Below are 25,472 nucleotides of genomic sequence, written 5' to 3' on the forward strand. Positions count from 1 at the left end.
TTACTATAACGCAAGACAAGGAAATTCTCACATTTCAGAACCTGGAACCAACAAATGTTTGACAAAAAATGACCTTAACAATGAATTAATTTTCTAAATAGTTGCAGACTAATTTTCTTGTGATTGACTAATCGACTAATCTTTGCAGCTGTAACGGAGACAAACAGACAAAAATAACAAGAATAACCAAAAACAAAAACTTAAAAGAGGCGTTCACCTTTTATTATTGAAAGTCTTATGAAATGAATATTACAAAGTCGACACTGCAGCTATATTCTATAAATGGCAGCCAAGTTAATGATGGGACATGCAGTACAAATAATAATGAAACAAGGATTATAGAATATAAATAGTTATTTTTCTAAAATAAAATTCTAAAATCATGATTGACTTAATTTGTGTGTATTTTAAAAGGCCTATATATGGAAGGGTATTGCAAACTACAGTAGCATAGGCTATATAAATGCTGTGGTATGTGGCATTGGTTCATGCTATATACTTGTCCCTTTACAAATTAACATTAGATAAAAAAAAATGTTTGAAAGATGAAAAAAAAGGCCATAAAGCAGATGACGGATATATGTGTGTGGGCTTAGAAATATCTTTAAGGTGCTCGGCGGAGAAGAAGCAGAGGATTCTTATAAAACAGATGGCATTCTGTTGACATAATGAACAGTGATTCATGATAAGAACGTTTTCAGGATCATCACTGAAAGGCAGGATCGTACCTTCCTCTTCGGATGTTTCTGGATCCGCAGTGAGGCAGGAACAAGATGGAGAGAGCAGACAAAAAGTGACAAGTGAAGTAGAAAGACATGTGAGACCATCAACTGTTGTTTCATATGCGCAAGAAGCAGAGTGACAGAAAACAAAAACATGCAATGAACCCAAGGCCTTAAAAGCAAAGCATTAAAGAAGGTTTTGAAACTTCTGTATCTTTTGTTATCCAGAAACTCTACTACCAAGCAACTTACTGCAGTATCCAGGCAGATTTTATACAGTCATGAGATTAAGGCAAAAGATTTTAGTCGCAGACACGCCTTTTTTAGTTTCTTTGCATTCTGCAGGCATGCCACAGCAAAGCTAACATGAGGCAAGGCAACACTGTAGAGTGAAGAAAACAAACTGCAGAAAGATCCAGTAGTGCAGAGAGGAACATGGAAAGAGCTTGATCATCTATTCATATTTTTATTTGGGTTTGTAGGAACTCTACATCACTGCACTCGTATAACACTGTCAGACTCACGAGGGACAGATTCAAAAAATATATAGATCGTTTTATTATGCCACGTAGTACTATTCCTTGAGTCTATAAAATGTCTAGAAATAGGGAGTACTGGTAATACTCGTCACAGTTTTTCCAGAGATCAAAGTGACGTCCGTCCAAAACCCAAAAGATATTTAATTCACAATGATATAAAACAAATCATCACATTAGAGGAGCTGGAGCCACAGACTGGTTAGCATTTTTGGTTGAGAAAATACTTGAATATGGCTGAAACTAACTATTTTCATTCCTGAAAAATCTGCTGATTATTTTCTTTATAAATAAATTAATAGTTTGGTCCATAAAATGTCAGCAAACATCATTTAGCTCGTTACAAATTATACCAATTTAGCTTATAAAGTCTATTCTAAACAGTATTCAGCAAATAAATATCAAAGATATAGCAAAGTGGCCAATCATCTCATGCCATCAAGGAGGACTAATGAGGGTGTGTAAGTACCATCATTCAAACTCCCTTCCTCGAACAAAACCCACAGATGGAAACCCATCTACCGTACCACCACCAGCATTAACAATAAACCCCCATGGTCTCAGGTTGTGAGTATGGATCAGATAGCAAGCAGAGGAGCATTCAGCAGCGAGCCGCAGGCATGTGTGTTAGCTGACAGAGGAACACAGCAGGCACACACAGATGGAGACATGCCAGAGCTCTTACTTAAATCCCCAGCCAGTTCCCCCCAGGACTATTGCTGCCACCAGAATTGCACCAGCAACCGAACCTATTATAATATTGGTACCACTGGGACCTGTGGGAGTAATGGAGTCAACCAGTGAGGGGGAAAAATAAGAAAGAAAAACATGTGAGAGTGCCAAAAATTTGAAATACTTTCCGTTCTCTTTTTTTAAAATGTTTTGTATCTCTGTCGAGCATCAAAAAGTAGTTTAGAGCTGTGAAAGCTAGATTCCTAGGTGGTAAATGATCCTTCAGCCCCATGTCCTGCACCATTTATATAGAATACTGTCAACTAGACAAAAGATACAGTGGAATACCCCTTTAAAGATGCACAACAAGTGACTTGTGCAACAGCAGCCTGCAAATTGCCAAACATGATGCTCATTTTGCAAGTTGTAAATTCATGTTTCTTCATATTGTTGTAATTTTTCATTAATATGCTGTTTGTTTAATTCTGCTTTAATGCTTTATATTTATGTATTTTTTTTAATTTATTTTGTGTCTCACTAAATTCTTTAACATGCTGTAATTCATATATTTAAACCATTTTCATTCACATATTTCTATTTTGTATTTTAAATGTTCTTAGAGTTGCTAATGAGATGTAATAAATAGAAGTGATTTCTACTTTTGCTGCTATTTGCACTACAACCACCCAGAAGCCTTAGGGCATTGTTCAAGTTTCATTTAAATCAGATTCAGTGTGCCATGTAAATATTAGTGTAACCTACAAAAGAATTACAATTATTATCTAGTAATTTAACGTTATTTATTTTATAAAAGATCACTTTTGGGGCATTTTCAGCCTTTATTTCAATAGGACAGCTAGGGGAATGACATGCAGCAAAGGGCCGCAGGACAGAGTTGAACCCGGGCCCGCTGTGTCAAGGAGTAAGCCTCTATATATGGGCGCCCGCTCTACCAACTGAGCTATCCAGGCGCCCAGCGTTATTTGTTTATTATTATTATTATTATAGTGTTTATTTGTTTTGGGGGGAAACATGAGGAAACAAATTGCTTTTGTTTTGTTCATATTTTTCTGTCACAGCAGGTTATTTTACAGAGGTGCGGAGTAACTGTACTGTGGCTGTGTGATAAAAGGACTATGTGGAGGCAAACTGCTCAGTGTAGTTACCTCTGTGTTTCTCTGGGCCCTCTGGCGGGGTGGGGATGGGGATCGGGTCAAACACGCTACAGTCCTTCCCAGTGTAGCCTGGATCACAGATACACTTCACCTCGTTGCTGCAAGTCTGCGAGACGGAGAGGAGAAACTTGAGTGGACGCATTCAATATCTTATTTACTACCCACAAAGCTTTGTTTCCACCAGCAAAATTTAGACAGCAGTGACAGACTCACCCCGTGGTGGGAGCAGATGCGTGAAGTCGAGGAGCCCGGGCAGGTGCTGAGGTTAAAGGTGGTGACGGGGAGACAGCGACGCTCCAAACACATCATGTTTGGCCCACATGGCGTCCCGTCCTCCACGTAGCCCATATCCAAGCCATCATCCAGCACTGCATGGCCGCCCCTGCAGGTCAGGTGGTCACATAAAATCATCACTCATTTGTTTTTTATAGACTGATAGACATTTTATAGACTGTACTTTGCTGAGATAAAGCCTGACATCCGGCCATCTCCCCCCCTTCCGCTATCTTCTATATCTATTTTGCAGGGGCACCATCGCTGCATCCGGGGCTCAGTGCCGCCGAGGGCAGTTGCGATTGGTTTAAAGAAATACAAACGAGCCAGAGCTTTTATTTTTCCTCCCTATCCCAGAATAGATAAGTGGTGTAGCCAGACCATACTCCAGCGCTGACACAGCTACGTCTGCCAATGCCAGACTACTCTCTGTGTGACTACAAAAACAAACAACAAAAATGCAAATCCACAAATTCTGTCATCTTTCCCACATGTAGTAAACCAGATTTGGTTAAGCAGCCTACTGTATTTGTTTAATCCTTCAAATTGTTGTTGAAACCAGCCAAGCTGCCAGAGATAAGCTTCCTCACCTGCAGTCCATGTATCTGTTCTGATGGTGGATGGTCAGACTGGTGAGCCTCCCCTGCAGTTCACCAAACCTTGGCCTATCTGTCAGATTGGTGCACAGCAGCAAACCGCACAGGACGTCTCTGATGGAGACAATGGAGGGGGAAATTTTTTTTAATAATAACAAAAAACTCAACTCAAATTAGATTTTATAAAGCAAAACAACATGTGTATGTGCTATCAAAATTTATTTTATGAAGCCATGCTGTTTGCACTCACTGCTTGTTGCACTGCACCCATCCCTGACCGCTGGAGTCCGGTCCACAGTTTCCTTTCTCTGTGCCCTCAGAGTTCAGCTTTTCATAGCAGAACCTGTCAGCTGAGTCTGACAAGAGAGAACACAGTCTTTGCACGACAACCCATGGCCTTGCTTTCATTGTTACGAAGCTCTTCTCAGAAAATAGAAAAGTCTGAAAATGTGAGCCACGAACTTTTAACCATCAAAGGCCAATGCAACACGGAGATATAAAGCTCAATATCCAATCCAAACCTACTGTAGCCCCACAGCGTCCTGCACTGGCCATCTCTGGTCTTACAGCGGCCTCCATAACACCGACCCTGAGGAGGAGGACAGACAAAAAGATAAATATATTTTTATTAAATTTAACTAATTACATTTATTCAATTAATTAATTAAATAGAAATACTTCACCTGTCCAGCATCACACATGTAGCCATCCAGTTTGTGGACGTTATGAGGACACTGCAAGAGAGAGAACATTCTCCGTCAGTTCAACATCACGGTGGGTTTCAGATGTTTGGATTCTGTAAGGATCTTGATAAATGTACATGTGTGTCTGGGGCCTCTTTTACCTGGCTGGAGTCTCCCATGCAGTTCTCAGGGATGTCACAGTCGTTAACAGCGTCACGGCACGTCACCCCTCTCAGCTCGTACTGTCACAAACAACAATAGAAGACGACGGAAGGAAAAAGAGAAGGATGTAGGGGATGGAACAGAGCAAGTGAGAGTATATAGAAACAGTGACAAACTATCCAGTTAAAGTGATGTATTAAAGCAGCTCACCTTGCAGTCCCTGCAGCAGAGCCCGTTGCTGCACATGGCATTGTGGGTAAGGGTGCACTTCTTACAGCAGTTGGCTCCACTCCGTGCACACTCCTATGGGTGAGAGATGTTTATAGTACATCTGTAGATCACGAGTGTCAGGGTGTTTTGAACACACAACTGACTACACTTACAATCCAACTACAATCCGACATACTGCAAAGACAGGGGTTGTGAGATAAACGTAGTCCCCAGTAGAGTTCACAGTTTAGCTGTTTGTTAAATAAATTCCTATAAAAATTACTCAACCTTTGACGGGATAACAAACTACCAGGCTTAAGGCTAAAAGGGTGATTAAATCAATGGGTTAAAATCAGTCCTTAAACTCTTTGTGTATAAGACAAACAATAATAAAGTAGTTAATTCAAATGTGCTCACCACTAGTGATCCACAGTCACATTCCTCTCCCAGCTCCACATATCCATTCCCACACTCGGGTGGGTCTAACAACTACGAGGGGAGGGGTGGGGGGAGGAGATATATGCAAGGTAACCATAGAGTCAAACAATGCACATCACCAGAAGAGACAATGAAAATACATTCAAACCAATTTAATATATATTTATACACAGAAAAAAAAAATAATAATAAATAAATAATAAAATATATATATATATATATATATATATATATATATATATATATATATATATATATATATATATATATGTATATGTGTGTGTGTGTGTGTGTGTGTGTGTGTGTGTGTGTGTTATTTTGGAGATGATTAAGATTTGCTCTGTATTGTGGATTTGGAAACACAGGTCTTTAAGGTAAGCGGAGTTGCTTTGTTTGTTGATAATGGAACAAAAAAAATGATGTCAAGAGTTAAGGGAGCAAATGAAAGAGATAGCAGAAGCCTCAGCGTGATCTATCGATGTGATTAAACCCCCCAGCAGAGCCTCTCTGATGATGACTGACCATCTCTCACCTTGCTGGGCTTGTTGAAGAGACAGCTGCCTCCTCCCTGTTGGAGGAAGCGCAGGTACTCGTCTATACTGCAGCGAGAGAACTTCCTGGGCAGGTAGTAACTAAGTGATACAAAAACAAGTACAGAAATCACTCACTGTTACATTTGTTGGATGAATTTGAAATATTGTTTAAACCATTCAAAAGTGTGAAATAAATGTGTCAACTTAAATATTGTTAATATCATCCAAATAAAGATGGAGTTGGGTACTTTGAGTCTTTGACAAGCTACATTAATATGCTTTAGATGCTTTACTGAGACATATTTCACACACAAAAAGTGACGGGGTAGATTATGTCCATCTTAGTTTACACAGAATTCTATTTTTTAATTTTGAGAATTATTTCTTAATGTACTATTCATTTATTGTAACTTAAAAAGTGCATACCCTGTGTCCTCCATGATACAGCCCAGCCATGGGTCTGGACACCTGCAGTCTCCTGGACACACACACACAAAACATTTCTGTGGTCAAGACTGCACTGAACTAAACATTTTTGAGCAACTCTGTGACCACTTGAGGGAGCTGTTAGTACAGCAGAGGTGGAGTGTTTTCTTTTCTCAGAGATATATTTACAAGTAATACAAGCAGCACGTTCTCAGTGGAAAAATCGGTAAAAATAGGTTCACACCACTTGTTTGGTCAGGGAATTAGCAAAAGACAGATTTTAGATATAACAGGGCAATACAAATTAGAAGTGTATCTTACTTTGCTGAAATAACCAAATATTGCAGGAATAAAAAATAAATAAAAAAAAGAAGGAAAAAAGCGTATGTATATAGATGTATGGTGGACACCAGTATGTAAAGTAAAAACCTTGTATGGCAAATTCCCTTTTAACGCTGCTGTGTTTCTGAATCGTGTCAAGAGAGATTGTCCTCCCATGAATGCTTGTGTAAGATCTCCACCGATGTCTTCAGTGTACGTTAGTCTCACCTGCAGCCAGTCGCTCTTTGTTTCTCAGCATGCCAATGTTCTGGCCAAGACTCTGGCTCAGTGTGATGGCCATAGGGCCCACACTGCCAAACTGAAGACACACATAACAATTGAGTTAATGACAACAACTAGAAGGAAAAGAAACTAAACCGGCCTGATACAAACTCATGAAAACGAATTATTTCAATGAATACACAATTTTCATGAAGTTCATTGGACAAACACCATGTTTTGTAGCCAGTCTCTGTAATCTATACAGTGTAAGGGAACAAGTCTCACCTCATTGATGCCTCCACCCCTAATGACTGAGCAGATGCCCCCGATGTAGGCCGCCTCACTGCGGCTGCTCATGAACGTCCTCCCACTGTAGTAACGACAGGGAGACCTTTATAATAATAGGCACAGCAGGAGGAGGAGAAGACAAAGGAGAAGAAGGAACAGATGGAGGAAGAAGAGGAGGAGGAGAAAGAGAAGATTGGGGTGGTGGAGGGGGAGAAGGAAAAAGACGAGGAGACAGAAGAAGACAGAGGAGAAAAAGACGAAGAAGAGGGAGATGGAGGAGGATATACAATCAGGAGATCGAACCCACGAGAAGAGGTGAACGGTGTCGCAGCGTTCCTTGATGCTCTCCTTCCTGTACTTCATGAAGTCGCGCAGGGTGAGCAAGGCGTCGTCGCCCACAGAGACCCTGTTTTCAGAAGACCAGGTTTCCATGGCCACCAGGACGATGCGAGTGTTGAGCTGCTCCTTGTAGATCTGGAAACATCAAATGGGTCATCTTTTGTCTCTTGTTTTCAGTGCCATCGTTCCTCAAAACAATTGGAGCAAAAACTGATTAAAGAGATTACAATAGAAACAATTGACAGAACAATAAATAAATATGAAAAGAAATTCTGGACTGCAGCTTAAACATGCAAGTGTGAAAGTGAATATTATAGTGATCAGAAATGTGTTCTTGGAGGATAACAGCACTCTGAATGACCTCAACAGCCAAGAAATGAAATACAAATTCAGGGGGAAAATTGTTGAGATGACATATTTTAGATCTAGCCCCATTTCTACATAGGAAAAGGGTTAGAATAACTGCAAAACTGTTAGTTAAAAAAAATTCAGATCTTGAGAGGTTAAGTGAGAGTTAAATATTTCAGATAATGGAGACAGAATCTATCTACTTTAGACACAGAGTGGGAGAAGGCAGGCAGCAGTCGGTTGCCATGGAAACCAGCCACACTGCATTTGTCCCGTGCTGATGCTACAGCAGAGGACACAGTGAATCTTCTGCACTTCATTTATTTTATTTTTTTTGGAAAGGGAATCACATCCGATCAGCTGTTACACAGCTTTATTTATTTATATTTACATTCATAGCTGCTATAGCTATATGATGCAAACAGCTCAGTGCTTTTAGATAAAGCCTCAACTCATTACTGTACTGTATTACAGCATTTTCTATCTTCTTAAAAGTGTAGGCTGAGACACTGGAACTCTATTTATAAAGTTATCTTGGGTAAACCTCGCTCCAACTTTATTTTTTTATTTATATATATATATATATCTCAATTTAATAATATTAAGCATTGGTAACTACCTCAGTTCTTGGTTAAGAGGTTTTTAGGTTGTTTTTTGGGGTCTATTTAACAACATCTCATCACATATAGGTCAGCAGGCTAAGTTTTTATAAATTCATACATAATCATGTTTATTATTTAAACATTTTCATATTAAAGCTTAAAAATGATGTTAAATGATGAGGATTCAAGAGATGATATCAAATATTTGCCATTTAAAAGATGGTTAAAAATAAAATCTGACAGTAAAATAGCTTGTTGGCTTTCTGTGAATAAGGGATGGCAGCTGTCCCACTCAACAGTTTCATCTGCAGGGAAAAAGCTCTGAAATGTGCCAACTGTCCTGAATAAGCTCAAGAGACTCCTTACAATAGACTAACTATGAAAAGGTGCCATGGTTTACAAAAAACGACAGATGATAGGAAGAGGAAGCTCATAGTTAACTCCTCCACAGAATTTCCACTTACTGCGTCGGCCATATTCACCACTGCTTTGGCAAAGTTCTTCGTCTGAGTGGACGACCGTCGAAGCTGCACAAACTAACAAGAGGAGAAAGACACTGCATTAAACATTTCATCTTTTTCTGTGCTAATTATAAAAGTCATCAGATGATTGCAATCCTTATTTAATGAGAGTCACGCTCAATTCTTATTATTGCCTTCATGCAGCAGTTACAGAGATAAGGTGAAAGAAGCTTCACACCTACCAGTTCATGGTCATTGACCACCATCAGCTCGATGAACTTGGTCTCAGTCTGGACCGTGCGCTGGCCTCGCCGCACCTGGAGAAGTAAAAAGCCAGATTTTTGAGTCTGCTGTCATAATCGTACGCTTGCACGCACGCACACACATAAATATCCTTAGGCATTATTATTAGGTAAGACTAACACTCAAAAACTCTGCTTCATCAGGACTGTGCAGCAATGGTTTCTTCAAATTTAATTGACCTGGCAAAAATAAGCAAACAACCCAACTGTTCTCACATTTTGATTGAAATGTTTGCTAAATTCTGATTGGTGCACAGAAGTATGTGACAAGTTTTTCAAATGAGCCCAGCCCATTTAAAACCAGTAAAAATAAGTGCAGACAAAAGGCAGAAGAGAACTAAAACCAGTAGGAAATGTCAAAATGGATGCAGCAGAGGCAAAGCATGATTAGCGTCTTTTGTTAGACAGACCATGCTGAGTAAAACCCATCTTTCAGACTTCACACCCTCAGTTTGCAGGCTTTCCCTGAGAATTGTGTAGTACAAGCCCAATCCAAAATTAATCAAGTGGCATCAGTTGAGTAATTTTCTCAGATTTTAGAAAGCTCCTCCAGACATATGCCACTTCTCTCACTTGTTTTTATCTTCTCTTATTAGCATGAAAGCTGAGACAAGCTATCAGCCTGCGTGTGGAACTTTGGCATCATCTGACAGACGTCTCTGTAAAATATTAATTGTTTGCATATCTCAACTCTGATGTTTCCCTCATGGTCACAGATGGGCCGCCAGCAACACATCACGTTTTGCAGCATGTGATGTGCGGCCCATCTGTGTGTGTACATGGTGTGTGTTGAGAGAAAGAGGCCGTCTGAAAACTGACTTGTCTTTTTGAGCGTCTCAGGCCTTCTGTAAAGATGGGCTTCTCCTCTTCGTCGTCTCCATCCCTCAGCTCACCATCTCCCTCAACGTGGACGTGCTTTGTGCTGTTCACAGAGCACCCTGGGAGACACACACACACACACACACACACACACACAGTGAGTGAGTGGAAGATAAAAAAAGTGGCTAGTCATCAATCCAGGGATGGATGTAACCATGTATTTTAGTCCACTGATCTGCAGGAGAAATCAATATCACACAGAGTGTAACTGGCCAAATGGAAAGAGGGAGAGAAAGGGAGGGGTGAGGAGGCAGGGAGGGAGGAATAGCAGGGGTTGGGTAACAGGAAGGAGGAGGGAGGAAGCTGAATCTAGAGAGGCAGACGAGTGTCAGGGACAAAGAGGTGAGGGGGAGAAGAGGCAGCCAAATGAGACGTTTAGCAAGGGCGAGGAGGGCAGCTGGACAACCTGAGCAGGACAGTGTACGCTGCAGTGTGTGCGTGTGTGCGTGTGTGCGTGCGTGATTAAGAAAAGCAACCAAAAAACAGTTTTGCATTACAGAACATTTGATTGCTTTAGACTATCCAAAGTCAAGGACAAGGCTGAACATGTCTCCAAACAAGTAACAGCAAGCAGCCTTTGGGTCATTTGAGTTTATCAGTAACAAGCTGTGTCCTGCCAGGTTTCATCAAAATCTAATCTCTTGACAGCAAAAGACGGACCAAATATGTATCACATCACAAAGTTTAATCAAAATCAAGCCAGACTGAGATGTCATAAAAGTCTATAATTTGTATTATAGCTGGATTTATAAATTAAATGACAGACCAGAGACAGGGACTTAGTTTCCATCAAGCTTTTACCATTGCACATAACAGGGACTGAAATACAAAGTTACAGGGGAAAGTACAATAACTGTGAGGAGTCTCAGTGTGGAGTTTCTGTGTTGACGGTGGTCCTACCTGGACAGGGAGGTGGGAAGAGGTCAATGTCCGGCATACGATACACAATATGGTCATTCTGCTCCTGAAGGGCATTCAGACAGACAGAGAGAGAGAGAGAGAACATTGTGTTAATGTTCATGAAAGATGTGTTTTTGTGTTAATTACGTCTTGTCCGAATATTTGGATAAATTGTATGTTGATGCTTTGGCAACATTGTTATGAAACTTTCAGGCCAATAAAGACCCGAGAGAGAGAGAGAGAGAGAGAGAGAGAGAGAGAGAGAGAGAATTAGTGTATTTTCTATGTAGCTGGAAAGGTCTAAAAGTAATGCCACTAAGTTTAAGGTTAAAAAATGATAACAGAAATGTTTTCTGTCACTTCTTTTATGAGCTTTAACATGATGACTCAGAGCAACTCAAGGTAAGTTTAATTGCATGAATCTTCCTTTCAACTTCCTGATTTCTAAAAACTTTCTAAAGGATCCACAGAAGAGTCAGCTTTGGGTTCACCATCCATGTTTGCCTTAACCGGAAAAGGAATTCCAAAAACAACAATGTTAAATTTAGGTAAAATTTCACACCAAGCCAAGAGGAAACCGGAGTCAGACCACAGCAGACAGTAATCACATCACAGTGTCTAAATTCTCTAATGTCTATAGAGGATCCACATAAGAGACATATTATATTGTTCACTATTCCACACATAGGAAAACAGAAATAAGTTTAAAAAAAGTTATTAATACTAAAGTCAAACTTTAGATTGCAGTTTTTAAGAGAAAAGCAGTGAAATTATCTTTTGAAAAGTATCATCAAGGATGGAGAACTGTCTAACTCCTGTTTGCATATTTTCTGTGGTCATTTTTGATGAAAGAAAATGTACTTTTTGGTTAGTTTTAGTAGTTGACCATTCCATGAATAAGAAGTAAGTTGTACCAGGCTTTGGTCAACAGAAGGGTAATTGCTCTTCCCTGTGAAAGATCATGAATATGTAGCACTGACCCATTCATGGTTATAACGTGACACACGCATTGAAATGACTTCTTCTCATCCTGGACTTTAGTCCACAGCTTCTCTGTTGTGTCCTTTGAGGTAGAGATGGATTAACGGGAAGAAAAGTGCTCTGATGCATAATTAATCAAATCACTGGGCTGTCATAATGGCAAAAACACTACTGGACACTGTGGTACACTTGAGCTGTGGATAAATACTTTATGAAAATGACCCATCTGAGATAGAGAGCCTAGAAGAGAGAGGAGGAAGGGAGTTTGAAGATGAGCTGGGAGGATATTGATTCATCTCTCCAGTCTATGTAATTGAGCTGTACTTCGATTACTGTGGGCCTTAATGGGAAAGAAAAGCTCAGGCTTTTCCACTCTAAACACTTTCCTCCCACTCCCTTCGGTCACTGTTATACATCCATTTCTTTTTAATACCAGATCTATTCTAAAATCAAATCTGAGTATTTTTGAAAGATCTAAAAAGCCTCTTTTGTGTTGTTCGGTCATTTGAAATTTCTCCTCTCTCTCTATAAGATGATGTCTCCCTCAGATATGAGACAGGAGATGTGTTTCAGTGGAGGTAGATTGTGTATCAACTCAATACTTTACATACAGCAGCTCAGATCGAGCAACAGCGTCTGGACTGATGGTAAGTCACGGAGACAACCTTGTTGCTGCCTTAATTTGATGCCAAGGAATTTGATATGCATGTTTACTACTAATTTGACTAGTTGATCCTCCCTACTGGGTTTCTCCTGCCAAAGTCCTGACTCACCTCTCCAATGGCAACAGGTTCAATCCCATACGAAAAGTTCCCGTCAGAAAACATCCCCCTGAAAAACACGAAACATCGCAGCATGTTACAGCTTGTCTGTGGATGTTTCTGTCAGTCTGGGTTGTTGTCCTTTTAATATTAGCATCTACCAGCACATGTTTTGGAAATGTAGTAACAACTTCTAAAATTCTAAACCATGCTGTATTTTTTTACATATTGATTTCTTTATTTTTTTTCCTTTTTCCCCTCCTTTTATTATTATTATTATTATTATTATTATCTTATTATCATTATGTTACTATGAGTATTGTTAATTTATGTATCCATTATTCAGATTTTTTTTTTTTTATTAGCTCATGACCACGTAATCACATATTTCATTGAATTTCAAGGAATAGTTAAAGATTTTGGGGAATATGCTTGTTCGCCTTCTTTATGTGAGTCAGATGAAAATGAAATGTAGATATGAAGCTCCAGCCAGCAGACAGTTAGCTTAGCTTAGCACAAAGACTGGAAGGGGGGGGGGACAGCTAGTCTGGTGCTGTGCAAAGGTAACAAAATCCACCTAGTAGCTCATATCTCATTTGTTTAATCCGAATAAAACCAGTGTAAAATCAACAATTCACCATTTTAAGAGCAATAACGTACCAGACTATTACTTGGCTTTTTGTACAGATTAAAAAAACATGTGTTAATTAGTGAGCTTCAGAGATGCTGGAAGGGGATTTTAGGGGACAGAGCCTGGCTGGCTGTTTCTTCCTGTTTTTAGTCTTTGTGCAAAGCTAAACTAAATTAAGCAGCTGCTGGCTCCAGCAACATATATACTGTACAGACGTGAGAGCAGATAAGCTTACTTGTTAAATGTCAAACTATTCTTTGAATTTTTTATGTCATTTTTCACTTATCTAAAAATGGGAACCAATTTGATTCTCTTCTTGATGACTTTGTAGAAAATCAACACGGAGTCTTTGAACATTTGAACTACATGACAGAGTCTGGAATTTCAGATGGAGTGACGATGTTTACTCAAAGTACTGGACTCACCGCAGGCCGTGGCAGGTGGACAGAGCAGCCCAGGAGCCCGGCAGCCCCCGCACATGCCCATGGTAGTAGCAGTGCTCTCCTCCCTGGAAACAAACCGTAGATTACAGTGAGACACTGAACCCTCCATCATCCCGTAACATGTTCACATCATATTTAAAAAAATTCAACCAACAAATGACTGTGAAGCCCTCTGATCTCCTGGCCCCTAAATATACACAGGGCAGGTATTTACTGTCAGCCTGGGGCCTGGTGGGTCTACTGAAGGATATCAGTGACTACTGTACGACTCCGGGGAAACCTACACCAACAGAGGCTGCAGCTGAGTTGAGTTTCACCAAGGAAAAGCTGTGTGCGTACAGTGTGAGTGATGGAGAGAGCAATTAAAGTGCGAGAAGGACAGGGGTCAAATGGGAGAAACTTAGCGATGGACTCTGGTTTCAATGTACAGTAAAGTAAGGGCATGCACATTTTTCCTTCAAACAACAGTTTTTTTTATAAAAAAAAAAAAGTCAGCTTTGTGCATTCATGGAACTTTGATTTAATGATGAATTTGGCAACAAACCACACAACGGCAACCATTTCAGTTTCCTGCAGTACAAAATCAAAGAATATCACAGTCGGATCTCAAGGTTACAGTGTGTTTGTTAATGGATACTGGACCTCAAAGAATGACCGTGCCTCTTACATCTACAGACACCTGACTATAATGTTTTGTTACATATGCTAATGTGTTTTTAAATATGAAAACAAAATCACAAAACCGTAATTAATTACAGTAACATGTAGAAAGATTAACCGTAACTTTGTTGGTTGTAATTATTCTGCAGCCAGTAGTTGGTTTCAGTTCAAGTTACATTTTTAAAAGCTGAGAAGTAAATTGACTAATGTGAAACCTGTGGAGTGCCCCTTTAATATAGGGATAAAATGGCAAACTTTGTCAGTGCATGGGCCACTTTAAGCTGATACCTTCAGTTTGGCAAAACTGCTGTAAGGTGTTAACCGTACACCCTGCTTCCAGATACCTTCACCTGATTATTCATAATCTCATGAAAGGCTCCGACTGGATGATCATGTTTTGAATATAGTGTTGCGTTTCCTTGCTGCCTCTCACAGTACAGGAATGATCAGATTACAACAATCTGAGAGGATACTTGCCGCTGTCAGTCACCCAACATGTGTGTGAGCTAACAAAAGTTGTTGAGGAGAAAATAACTTTCCATGGCAGACAGAGTTACAATCAGGAGAGGATCTTCTTATTGAAGCAGTCTTCATCTAAGTGGATGGAGATAATCTTTGTTTGTAGCAAAAAAATATGGTGTGTGTGTGTGTGTGTGTGAGAGAGAGAGAGAGAGGGGTCAGTTTCAGGTGTTTGTAATGGACCCCAATAAGTCATGTCTGCCACCTGAGCCTGTTGTTGTCTGGCATGGCTGATAGACCAAAAAGAAAAGAGGCAATGTGGAGCCTCTGTTCTTTATGCTTGGTCAACCTTTATTCCGAGCTGCAACTCAAACTTTAAAAAAAAAAAAAAAAATCTCTCGGACATCCTGTCAAACATATACAAACTCCTAAAAAAAAGTATTTATCATTACAACTAAGACTTCACCCTGTTTTTGTGCATTAAGTGGCTTCATAACGGAATCTAAAATGGGCTACTGTTTGCAGCTGGGATCTGCTTCAAAATGAGCTGAGGCTTTTATTTATTTTATTTTTTTTTTTATCCCTCACCAGGTGGGATTCCAGCATGGGGCAGCTTTAGATGAAGCTGTGTCTGTCAAACTCGATGTTTTAGATTTCAGAGGACACACAGTGCTGGTATGCTTTTGATTACATTTGGGGGGAGGGGATTTTAATGCATTTTGTCTTTTTACACTGATCTGATCACTAAGGAAGCTGTTAGAAATTGCAAACCTTAAAAGGCTATAATTGCTTTTCCACGTGACGAGACTAAAGAGATGAGGCCTCCACTTACAGACTGGTAAAAAATAAGCGTCTGCATCATTCTTAAAGGAAGAAACAAAACAGATATAAGTTTCTAAATGTGCATCAACATCACTACAACTAAAGAGCCATCCACACCAAGAACGATAACTATAACAATAACTATAAATATAGAGTATTAAAAATTGTTCTGACCCAAGTGGGTGGTGGAGTCCACACCACAACTATAACGGCGAACAATATCGTTGTGATCACATAAATACACTGACAGCCAATCAAAATCCATCTGAATTTACAACATGGCACGGCAGAGATTGACACTGTGGAGAGATTTGTATTTGTTCCACGTGGTCAGTGGCGTGGCGTGGCTTTCCACTCTGCCATCCTTTAGGTAGCTCAACATTACTTTGAAAGTACTTTGAAAGCATTTCTAATACTGACTGAGAGTGAATCTTGTGTTTTGGATGTTATTATCATACTGTCGGTGATTTGTATTTGTATGTGTTTTTGTTCCGGTACTTTGCACCGATCTGACACCCGCCTGTCTGCTCTGATCCCCGGCTCATTTATCATTCTTGGTGTGGACGGGCCTTAACTCCTCTACTGTAATTGGTCGTTGGATCGGAAATTTATCACAATTCCTCTAATTTAAAACCTTCGGGATGTAGAGCTCACAAGCAATGTCTCAGCAATAATATTCAAGTACAAAAACACTAAATACAAATACATAACTTAAGAATGTAACATGACGTTATCATTTCAGGATCAGTGCAAAGATATAGAGTCTGAAACTTAACTACAAAAAATAACCACTTTCTCTACTCTATTCTAGTATTTTTCATACAGCTTGTTTAGATTTGGTGCCAGTCCATATGTTAACTGGTAAGGACTTTAATCATTCATACCAAATAATGAGACAGCCTGCAGCACTTAGTCCAGGGCAAGATAATTAATTAATTAATTAATTAATTAATTAATAAATAAATAAATAAATAAATAGGTAGGATTACAAGGCTAAATGGAGGAAATCAAATTGCCTAACACAGCAGACACACACTGACACTCACACACGCAAAGAAACGTTGCTGGGACATACAGTATGTAAAAAATCATGGCTTAAACATGAAATATCATCAGTGCTGAGAGGACAGGGTCAGGTAAGCAGAACACTACATTAGAAGTGAATGAAATGAAAACTGCTTGCATGCACAACTAGAGGCAAATAGACAGTTACGTCCCGGAGAGACGAGGATTAAATGTGACATTAGAAACTAACTGAATTAGAAAAGCTAGAGTATACTCAATGTCTGGACTTTGACTCAGCATTGTTGAGCTGAAAGGAGCGAAGGAAAGGTAATGCACAGGAGCTAATGTAAAGTGAAAGGAAGACTAGATGGAACAAAAGCATCATGTAGGAATATTAGATATTCTCCGTGAGTAAGCATGTTCATTTTTCAGATAAAATAAAGCCACACTTAACAGTGAAACTATTTTGAACATATAAGAGATTTAAATTAATGAGAACAGTGACAAAAAAATCATCCTTTTGATTGTGTTCGATTGATGCCAATTCATTAATGACCAGGGACTGAGATTATTATCTATTATGCAATTCTGTAAGCTGATAGAGTGTGTTTAACATTGTCTATCAGTGTATTAGTCTGTAAATAATATGATTAGTACCAATCAGAGTGTCAGGAATTTATTTTTAAAAACAACATCCCCATTGACATCTTGTGTTTTCAACCAATCACAATACAGTGTATGAAAGTTTGTTGGTGCTCATGCTCAAAGAGCGCTTTAGACATTTCCGAAAATAAAAATTAAGAAATCAAATTGAATATGAATGCAGCAGGACATATGGTATAGTATAGTAGGACAACATATAAAAACAGCTCCAATACATTCCAGCCCATCCTCTTTTAGCCGTGTGAGCCGGTCCCCAGCTTAACGCAACAGCATAGATCCACAGGGACCAATAAAAACGTGACACATAAAGGCAGTAGGAATTTATTGGCACGTCAATTGAACTAAATAAATCAAGATGGAGATAGTGGTGGCGGGGGAGGGGACTGCATACACCGGGTTCTCAGTCCAGCATGCAGAAAATGAAATGTCCATATAAGCAATTTGTGCATTTCTATTGTGTAATTTCTCCATATATGCATGTATGCGTTTGCATGTGTATCGGAAAATTTGGAGGTATTTACATATGTTTAGTTTGTGTAGCAGCTCAGACATAGAAATATATAATGTTAAGTGACATCTGCCAACCATAAATTGTCATAAATGTGCAACATCCAAGCCAATCAGAAACAACTATTTATCCTGACAATGGGATACTAATAAATAGCCATTCAGAAATAATAATTAGATTAAAAATTCAAAAATAAAAACTGAGTAAACTAACATTTCACCTCTACAGATTATACTAACTATAGACTATTATAAATCTGACCATATTAAACTGGATTTCGCCCTTTTTCTTTATAGTTTTCATAAAGACTGTTCCCTAATGTGGCTTTGCTTTACTTGATGGACAAAATATAGCATTTGACACTATAAATGTTTTAGTATTATATTTCTAATTATTTCAAAAGCTCTTGATACAGAGAATAAGGTAACATCATTGAGTAAATAAATTGGATTTATGGTTAAAAATGTATACTTCCAACACAGAACTATCTGTTAGATTAATGGGCTGTCATTCTCACAACATGCCAGTACCCCATGGTGTTCGCTAAGGATCCAATCTTGAGCTACTATTATTTATAACTTATATAAATGATTTACCAAACATGTCCCATAGTATCTTTCACGTTCCGCCTTACATTGGCTCACTAAACATTAAATAAACATTGCCAAATGTTTGCATTCTCATTTCGATCACAATTTAATAGAAGTCAGTCAGCTAGTTTTCCATCACAGCCAATATGATAGAAACAGATTTTGTGCCAATGCATACAGCAGGGTAGCTTTTATGTCCATTGTGTTTTTAAACATGTTTCCAATGGGTGTATTCCCCCTAAATGAAATTAAACAGAATCAATAACCAATAGCAACAGCGCTTGTTTATCTTGCCCTTCAGGTAGAAATGCATAGAAATGGTGTTTTTGAATGTATAGAGGCTAGTGTAAATGGCTTTGAAGATGTTTTGCTTCTGCTAACAATTAGCTCATGCGTTTTGCTACAGACTCAGTTTTTTTTCTATCATGCTGAATCTTTGGCGTCCAAAAACAGCTGTCTGGCACATGGACTGATAATTGAAATGGTTGATGTTGTGCATTATACATTTTAGCAAACTGCCCTGTAATAACATTAGTCTAGTTTGTTTACTAGACTTAAGAACATCTGGGGGACGGTCTCTTTCTGTCTGTATCGTCTGCTTTATTTCAATCTCTGTCCCTCCCTCTTCTTGTCTCTTTCTCTCTGTCTCCGTTTGTCCCTGCCAACGACCACCTGACCAATCAGTAGATGGTTGCCATGGATACGAGCAGTCAGCAGCAGCAGTGTGGGTCTATTTGTCATGTTGTGAGGGAAATTCAAATCATGTCAATTTCCAGAACCAACTAAACTAAATCTTACAACCACCATCTGCCCTGACCTTTGGAACCCGATGTGTAACATCAACTGGTTAGGTTAAAAAAAAAAAAATGAAAAGGTATATTGTGTGCAAAGGGAGGAAAAAGATCGATTTCATGATATCTCTCTCTCTCTCTCTCTCTCTCTCTATGATATAAAACAATAATCAAAGATATGTTGATTATGTAAGTGTATGTATACTGACAAAAGTCTTTTAAAGCTATAGTAGGCAGTATATTTGGGCATCATTGGGCAAAAATTCCATAATAACCTTTTTGCATATTGAAATGCGAGTGAGAATTTTGTTACCTTGACAGAGAGCCAGGCTAGTCATTTCCCCGTGTCCAGTCTTTATTTTAAGCTAAGCTAATCTGCAGCGTCATATTTACTACAGCCATGAGAGTGGTAATGATCTTCTCATCTAACTCTTGGCAAGAAAGTGAAACAAGAGTATCTCTCAAAATGTCAATTTCTATAAGATAGTCCTACCATATTCTGTGACAGATGCCCATCCTCATCATAGTGACGTTCCAAATAGTCTGTAGACAGGAGATTGCTGGAGAGAAGAGGACGAAAAAAGTGAGGAGAGCAATAATCATTCTAACATTTAGTTTTAACTAAATAAATGCTTGAAAAAACCTGATTGTGTGTTACTATTAGCAGCCATTATGGCTGATTGCTATTTAACAGAATAACATTGCTAGTCAAACATTAACTTGCGTGAATCTAGATCAACACATTGATTCATAAATAAAACCAAAATGTGTTCAGATTCATTTATTCCAAGTGTTTAGAAAGCCAGTGAAGGTTTTACATAAATGCAGTCCATTAGAGCAAAATGTGTCGAGTGAGAAGAGGGGGAGGGGAGGTATAATCTTAGCCTGCAGCCAGTCCGTATATAACGCCAACAAGCAGGATGTACAGTACAATACTGTAGGTGGGCAGGAGAAGGACGAGGAAAGATAGGCAGTAAGCGTGTGCATGTGAGAACAGTCATGTCATTGACTGCTGTGGTAAACAAACCATAAACACTGTTTGGTGCCTCTGTGGTGCGGATATGTGAATGCTTTGCAGGCATGTGGTGACTTACTGGTTGAGTTCCAGGTCAAGGATGAAGGATATGCCAAAGGCCTCCACCAAAAAGCTGCTCTGGGCCAGATGGAGGGGCTGAGGGAGGGAGGAGAAGTTGGGAGAAGAGCGAAGAGATGAAAAAAGGGACTTATATTTGATTACATTTACTAAGATACTGATGTAAGTAGCAACAAAAACGCAGAGAAACTGAATCTGATTGATTATGTCTGTCTGCTGCTGGTAGATTGATTAAAGGTTTGTCCCCTTCAGTAAATCAACTAAATCAATAAAAATCAATGGCCTCATTTGACCAATTTCAAGTTTGTTGATTCGTACTACATACTATACGGAATGTACTATATATTAATACTTATAATATACAGACTTTTTAGTTAGTATAGTCAACATAACGTATTATACTAACAGAAAGGCCCCATTTACACCTGGTATTAACATGTGATCTGTATCTGGATACGTTATCTGTATAATGACATCCGATCAATAGTGCATTTTATCAATACCAGGTGTAAATGCAAAGAGCTTTCATCATCTCATTTGTGGCCGCAGTGTGATTGGATCTCAATATGCAAATTCGTAAAAAAAAAAAAAAAGGTTGGCTGACTTGTCAACAAGGTGAGGCAAGACTTGCTAGCTAACATTACTGCTACTATCTGTAGCTTTTGGGGTAGTAATGCTACAATACTTGCACTATCAGACGTCAATAAAACTGTGACCATGAAATTCCACTGGCCATTCCAGTTAACAAGAGTCAGCAAAATGTCCAAAAAGCCAATCTTCATTAGTTTTTTTGAGGTGTTCCTAGAGCTGTTTTACCACCATCCACAATTACTTTTATTATTGTTTTCTTTGCCATTGTTTGAGAAAGTGTCTAATTACAGCACACCCAAAAATCTAGTTTTTGTTTTAGTATGCATACTTTATTTTGTCTGAACACACTACATACTCAAAAACTGCCTGGGATTAGTATGGAGTTGGGACACTTTAGTGTTGTATTTGCATTTATAGGAGTTTCCTGTTCATGAGTTTTGTACTGCAACACTGCACTCCAATCCCCAACGAAATGCATTTTAAATTACTTTATCTCTAAAGCCCATAATCACAAATTTGTCTCAGATGGCTTTGCAAATTTGTCCCCTCTATCCCTAGACATTCAATTTGGAATTCAATTGCCGCATTTACAGAGTAGACAAGTGTAGCAGTAGTGGAATTACAATATGGAAAATGTCTAGATGTCAATAAATGTTTGTGCTTCAGTTCCTATTTATGTCTCAGCTCTGTGCAAGGAGCTCCAAAGTAGTCAGTAAACTGGCAGATAAACCAACTTGAAGACTTCCAATAATGTGTGGAACTTAAACATAGAATTAGCATCAATTAGTACTAAAAGCTTACTTTTAGATTAATAACCCATGCATCTCTTAATTTAAATCACTGCATGGTGTTGATCCCTGACACTGACTTAAATAAATGACTCACTAAATTGTCAGGTATTTCAGTTTTTCAGGAAGAAATGTGACATAATATGATAAAGAGAGAGTGGAGGAGAGGAGAAGGTTGGTGGATGTGCAATATGAAATAACTGAAGTGTGCATAGAGACCAAAGCAACACAGATATAATAAAGGGACATCCTATTCTAGTAACCTCTCCCTGAAGGCGAGCCAGCCTCATCCATCCCTGAGGCTTTTTAGGATAAAACTGGGTGTTGGGGCTCATCGGCTGTCTAACCTTGCTCCAAGGTGAGCCATATCCACATTATAAGACAGCGCTCTGTGGTGGCTCCCATCGGTACTTATTGGCCAAGCTGCAAGGAAGGTCTCATTAGTATTGCCTTGCACTCTCTGCAAACCACTTAGTATAAATCTAAACCTCCACTGGGTCCATATACAGCACGATAAGAAGCCCACAATGGTGTATGTGAGCAGAGATAAGACCGCTGCATCAGAGCTCTGACTGTGGAAATTTGTTATTGTATTTTTGATTTTAACATCAAATCCCAAATATTCAATTTGACACACCATACAGTATCTCAGCTCAAGACATCGAATTGTACAGTTTTATTCTTTTTGTATTTTAAAAAAAAAAAAGAAATTGTATATTTTATTTTTGTACACACAAATAGGATGGCAATAAGAAAAAAATAACAATTAGTACAAATACAAAGATATTGCTATCTTCTCTTAATATGAGCATAAGATAATTGCTATTGGTAAGATGCAAGCATTATACAGGCTCTGGTAATTTACGATGGGCAGTTCTAATTATTTCTTGACATTTTAACGACTAAAACATTAATGGATTAATAAAAACAAAATAAGCTAAATAACCAACAAATAAACCTCTGCTTGTTTTGAGAAAGAGAGTAACCTTAAACTTAGTTTACAGTAACACTTCCTGTTAATGAGCAACAAGGACCACAGGAAAGAAATTAGGTCAGGTCATCGCATTTCTCAGTTGAAAGAATCATTTAGAACTTGTTTTTTTTACCTTTCTTATGGCTTTTAAAATTGAGATCGTAAACTTGCTAGCAACTAGTTATAACCTACACAAAGAGAAACATTAGCATTGTTTTGGAGTTAGATTTCTGAACTTTTAACTCTGAGGGTACAGTCGATTTATTAGCAGTTTCTCTGAAAACTGTTAGAAACGAGGGTGATGAGAGCGGTGAGAGTAAATCAAAACAGTAAAGTTGCAGTTCGTAAAAACAAAAGGAGCTGAAAGATGCTGAAATGCTCCGCTGAGGTGAGGGGAACTGCATAGTTTGGGTTCATAAGAACCAGCAACAGCATTCACATTACACAGTCGTTTGATGTATTGCTAATATAAAAATACGGATTATAGCAGCTTTAAGTCTAGCAAAAAGTATTTTTACTGGATCCAGCACAACGACTAACACTTTGATGAACATTTTTTAAAAGCATCATGAACATAAAACATCTGTTGTTCAGTCCATGATGTTAACAGATTACTTTAAACTCAGGTACATTTGGTGGATTACATGATAATCCATATATAACTTTTTATATGCTTGCTATTTCAAATGTATGTCAAAAGATTATCATTGCTTGTTAGGATTAATTTGAAATGTGTCGTTTACAGCTAGTAGAGGGACTCTAGCTCACATCTAAATTCACATTCTGTAGCGTGGCAGCCCTCAGACTTCTCCATGGAAAATAACAAACACATCTTCCAGAGGGCTGCTCAGTCTCAGAAAAGAGAGGTCATGAGACAGCACGCTGCTCACAGAGGGTAGCTGAAAGTCAGACCTGTGTCATATCCGCTGACAGGCCTGCAGCTGACTGACAGTGTTTATAGTGAAGGTAATGAGAGAGGACAGGTAGAGGTGTGAAATATAATCTAATGGACTGTACTGGAAAGGAGGAGGTGGCGGCTAGAGGACGGGGTGGTGGGCTGAGTTTTTTCTGCCCTGTTGTGGCCCGGGCAAGTTGGGCATCATGTGGGGGGGGGTAAGAGAGTGTCAGACACATGACCTCAAAAGAGAGGACAAACAGGGGTGAATCAGGTCCTGACAGAGAACAGGTGAAGGTTAGAGGTAAATTCATTTTAGAATTTTAGATTATCAATGGGTTTTTTTCTTCGTTTTTCCATTGTAATCCCCCTAGGTATTCTCTGTTTCAATTTAGGTTATCGGGTGGGGGAATTGGTATTGGCAAAATTACAATGCTGTACAGTGTTGGGACATACAATGTAAAAGTATACATTGAAAAGCAATTCAAAAAAAGAAAACTGCTGATTTAAGGGCCAAGACAAACTATCCATCAGAATTATGATTAAAACATGAAGATTTAAAAAGTCTGTCCAGCATGAATATAAGAATGTAAAAAGAGGAATGTATTTCAATGACATTATCCTCAAATCATACATGAGTAAAATGTGTAAATCTATCAACTTCAACTCCTTCGTTTTATAGCTTTTAAGTTTCACTGATGGGAGAATTTCTAGAGAGGGTGGTGGCTTTATTAGAGGTTGGACAGTTGACTGATCTCTTCATCATCTCGTTTTGTCGTTGGAGGCAATCAGCCATTCTTCATGAAAACTAAATGACACCCATTTACTGGGGAGACCTTGGTCATAATTTCATCTCAACAGCTAACTGTACAGAATATGTAGAAACAGACTAAATGAAGGGGAATAATAGCCTAATACATGTGTTTAGCTCTGGGTGAGAAAACAAGTCACAGTTGCAGACAACTCACCTGTGCTCCGGCTGTGTAGTTTTTGACCCGGGTGTCCAGGCGGCTGTGGAGCAGCTCCTCCTGGGAGTAGATCTGTTGCAGGAGCCGCTTTGGCTGAACGAGTTCTTCTGCAGGCGGCAGTCTTTCCTCCACACTCACCCGTTTCCTCAGACCTGCAGAGGACACGAGAGCTTCAGTGCACAGGCAGCATGAGATGGCAGAGAGCAAAGTGTGGGTTTATGGTTCTGAATGTGATGTTAAAGGTCTTATTTCTGCAGGATTCAACAGCTGATGCTGAGCTGCTTGTTGACAGAGATGAAACGATTACACGGTCCTTGTTATTAGACAGGTTGAGTGGACGCAAGAACGGGCAGAAAACGTACTATTTCTTTGTTTTCATCACTAATAATAGGTTGCTTGTCATAAACTAAACAATCAGATGAAAGAAAGGCGTCTCACCTGTCACGGCGCACCGTGCACACACTGCAGCGAACAGCAGGCATCTCACAGAGAGCATGATGCTCACATAGTCCCAGGGATTTCCTCGGTGCGGCGCCGTTAGATGACCTGATGGGAGCTGCAGTACGACTGTTGTTGACAGTAAAGGCAAACAGAACAGAGGGGTTCCTTTAAACGCGGCGACCGCATTTCTCCCTTTCCGCCTGTAGCGAGTTAAAAGCCCCCTGAAGAAGCTCCTTTGCTCGGCTCCTGCAGCATGGTGTGGGTCGGTGTCAGAGCTCCGCAGCGTGATCGCACACTCGTCTTTCGGCCTACGCCACTGAG

General features: G+C 39.2%; 1 protein-coding gene across 2 annotated transcripts; it reads right to left on the reverse strand.

Annotated features, from left to right (window-relative positions):
* Positions 1-200: 200 nt before the first annotated feature.
* On the reverse strand, positions 201-25,472 carry adam11 (ADAM metallopeptidase domain 11). 2 transcript variants are annotated; one of them, XM_078278694.1, is made up of 26 exons: positions 25,149-25,472; positions 24,711-24,862; positions 20,497-20,573; positions 19,896-19,962; positions 13,887-13,969; positions 12,843-12,900; positions 11,089-11,152; positions 10,129-10,247; positions 9,250-9,324; positions 9,011-9,082; positions 7,565-7,731; positions 7,255-7,339; positions 6,976-7,066; positions 6,427-6,478; positions 6,000-6,099; positions 5,447-5,518; positions 5,030-5,122; positions 4,819-4,899; positions 4,658-4,708; positions 4,500-4,563; positions 4,225-4,330; positions 3,969-4,088; positions 3,319-3,487; positions 3,097-3,211; positions 1,944-2,034; positions 686-746 (listed from the first exon to the last, which is right to left on the reverse strand). In XM_078278694.1, the coding sequence occupies exons 1-26, from the start codon at positions 25,204-25,206 to the stop codon at positions 707-709; spliced, it is 2,322 nt and encodes a 773-aa protein (XP_078134820.1). In that variant the 5' UTR covers positions 25,207-25,472; the 3' UTR covers positions 686-706. The 2 variants fall into 2 exon arrangements, with proteins under 2 accessions (XP_078134819.1, XP_078134820.1); XM_078278693.1 differs by lacking the exon at positions 1,944-2,034 and having other exon boundaries at positions 201-746.

This window comes from Sander vitreus, chromosome 21 (assembly GCF_031162955.1).
Source record: "Sander vitreus isolate 19-12246 chromosome 21, sanVit1, whole genome shotgun sequence".
Classification (NCBI taxonomy): domain Eukaryota; kingdom Metazoa; phylum Chordata; class Actinopteri; order Perciformes; family Percidae; genus Sander; species Sander vitreus.

Coding starts and splice junctions, on each gene's coding strand:
- adam11 (XM_078278693.1), bottom strand. CDS start 25,206: ATGCTCTCTGTGAGATGCCTGCTGTTCGCTGCAGTGTGTGCACGGTGC. Junction 24,863..25,148: donor TGCACGGTGCGCCGTGACAG/GTGAGACGCCTT, acceptor TGTCCTCTGCAG/GTCTGAGGAAACGGGTGAGT. Junction 4,709..4,818: donor GCATGGGAGACTCCAGCCAG/GTAAAAGAGGCC, acceptor TCTCTCTTGCAG/TGTCCTCATAACGTCCACAA.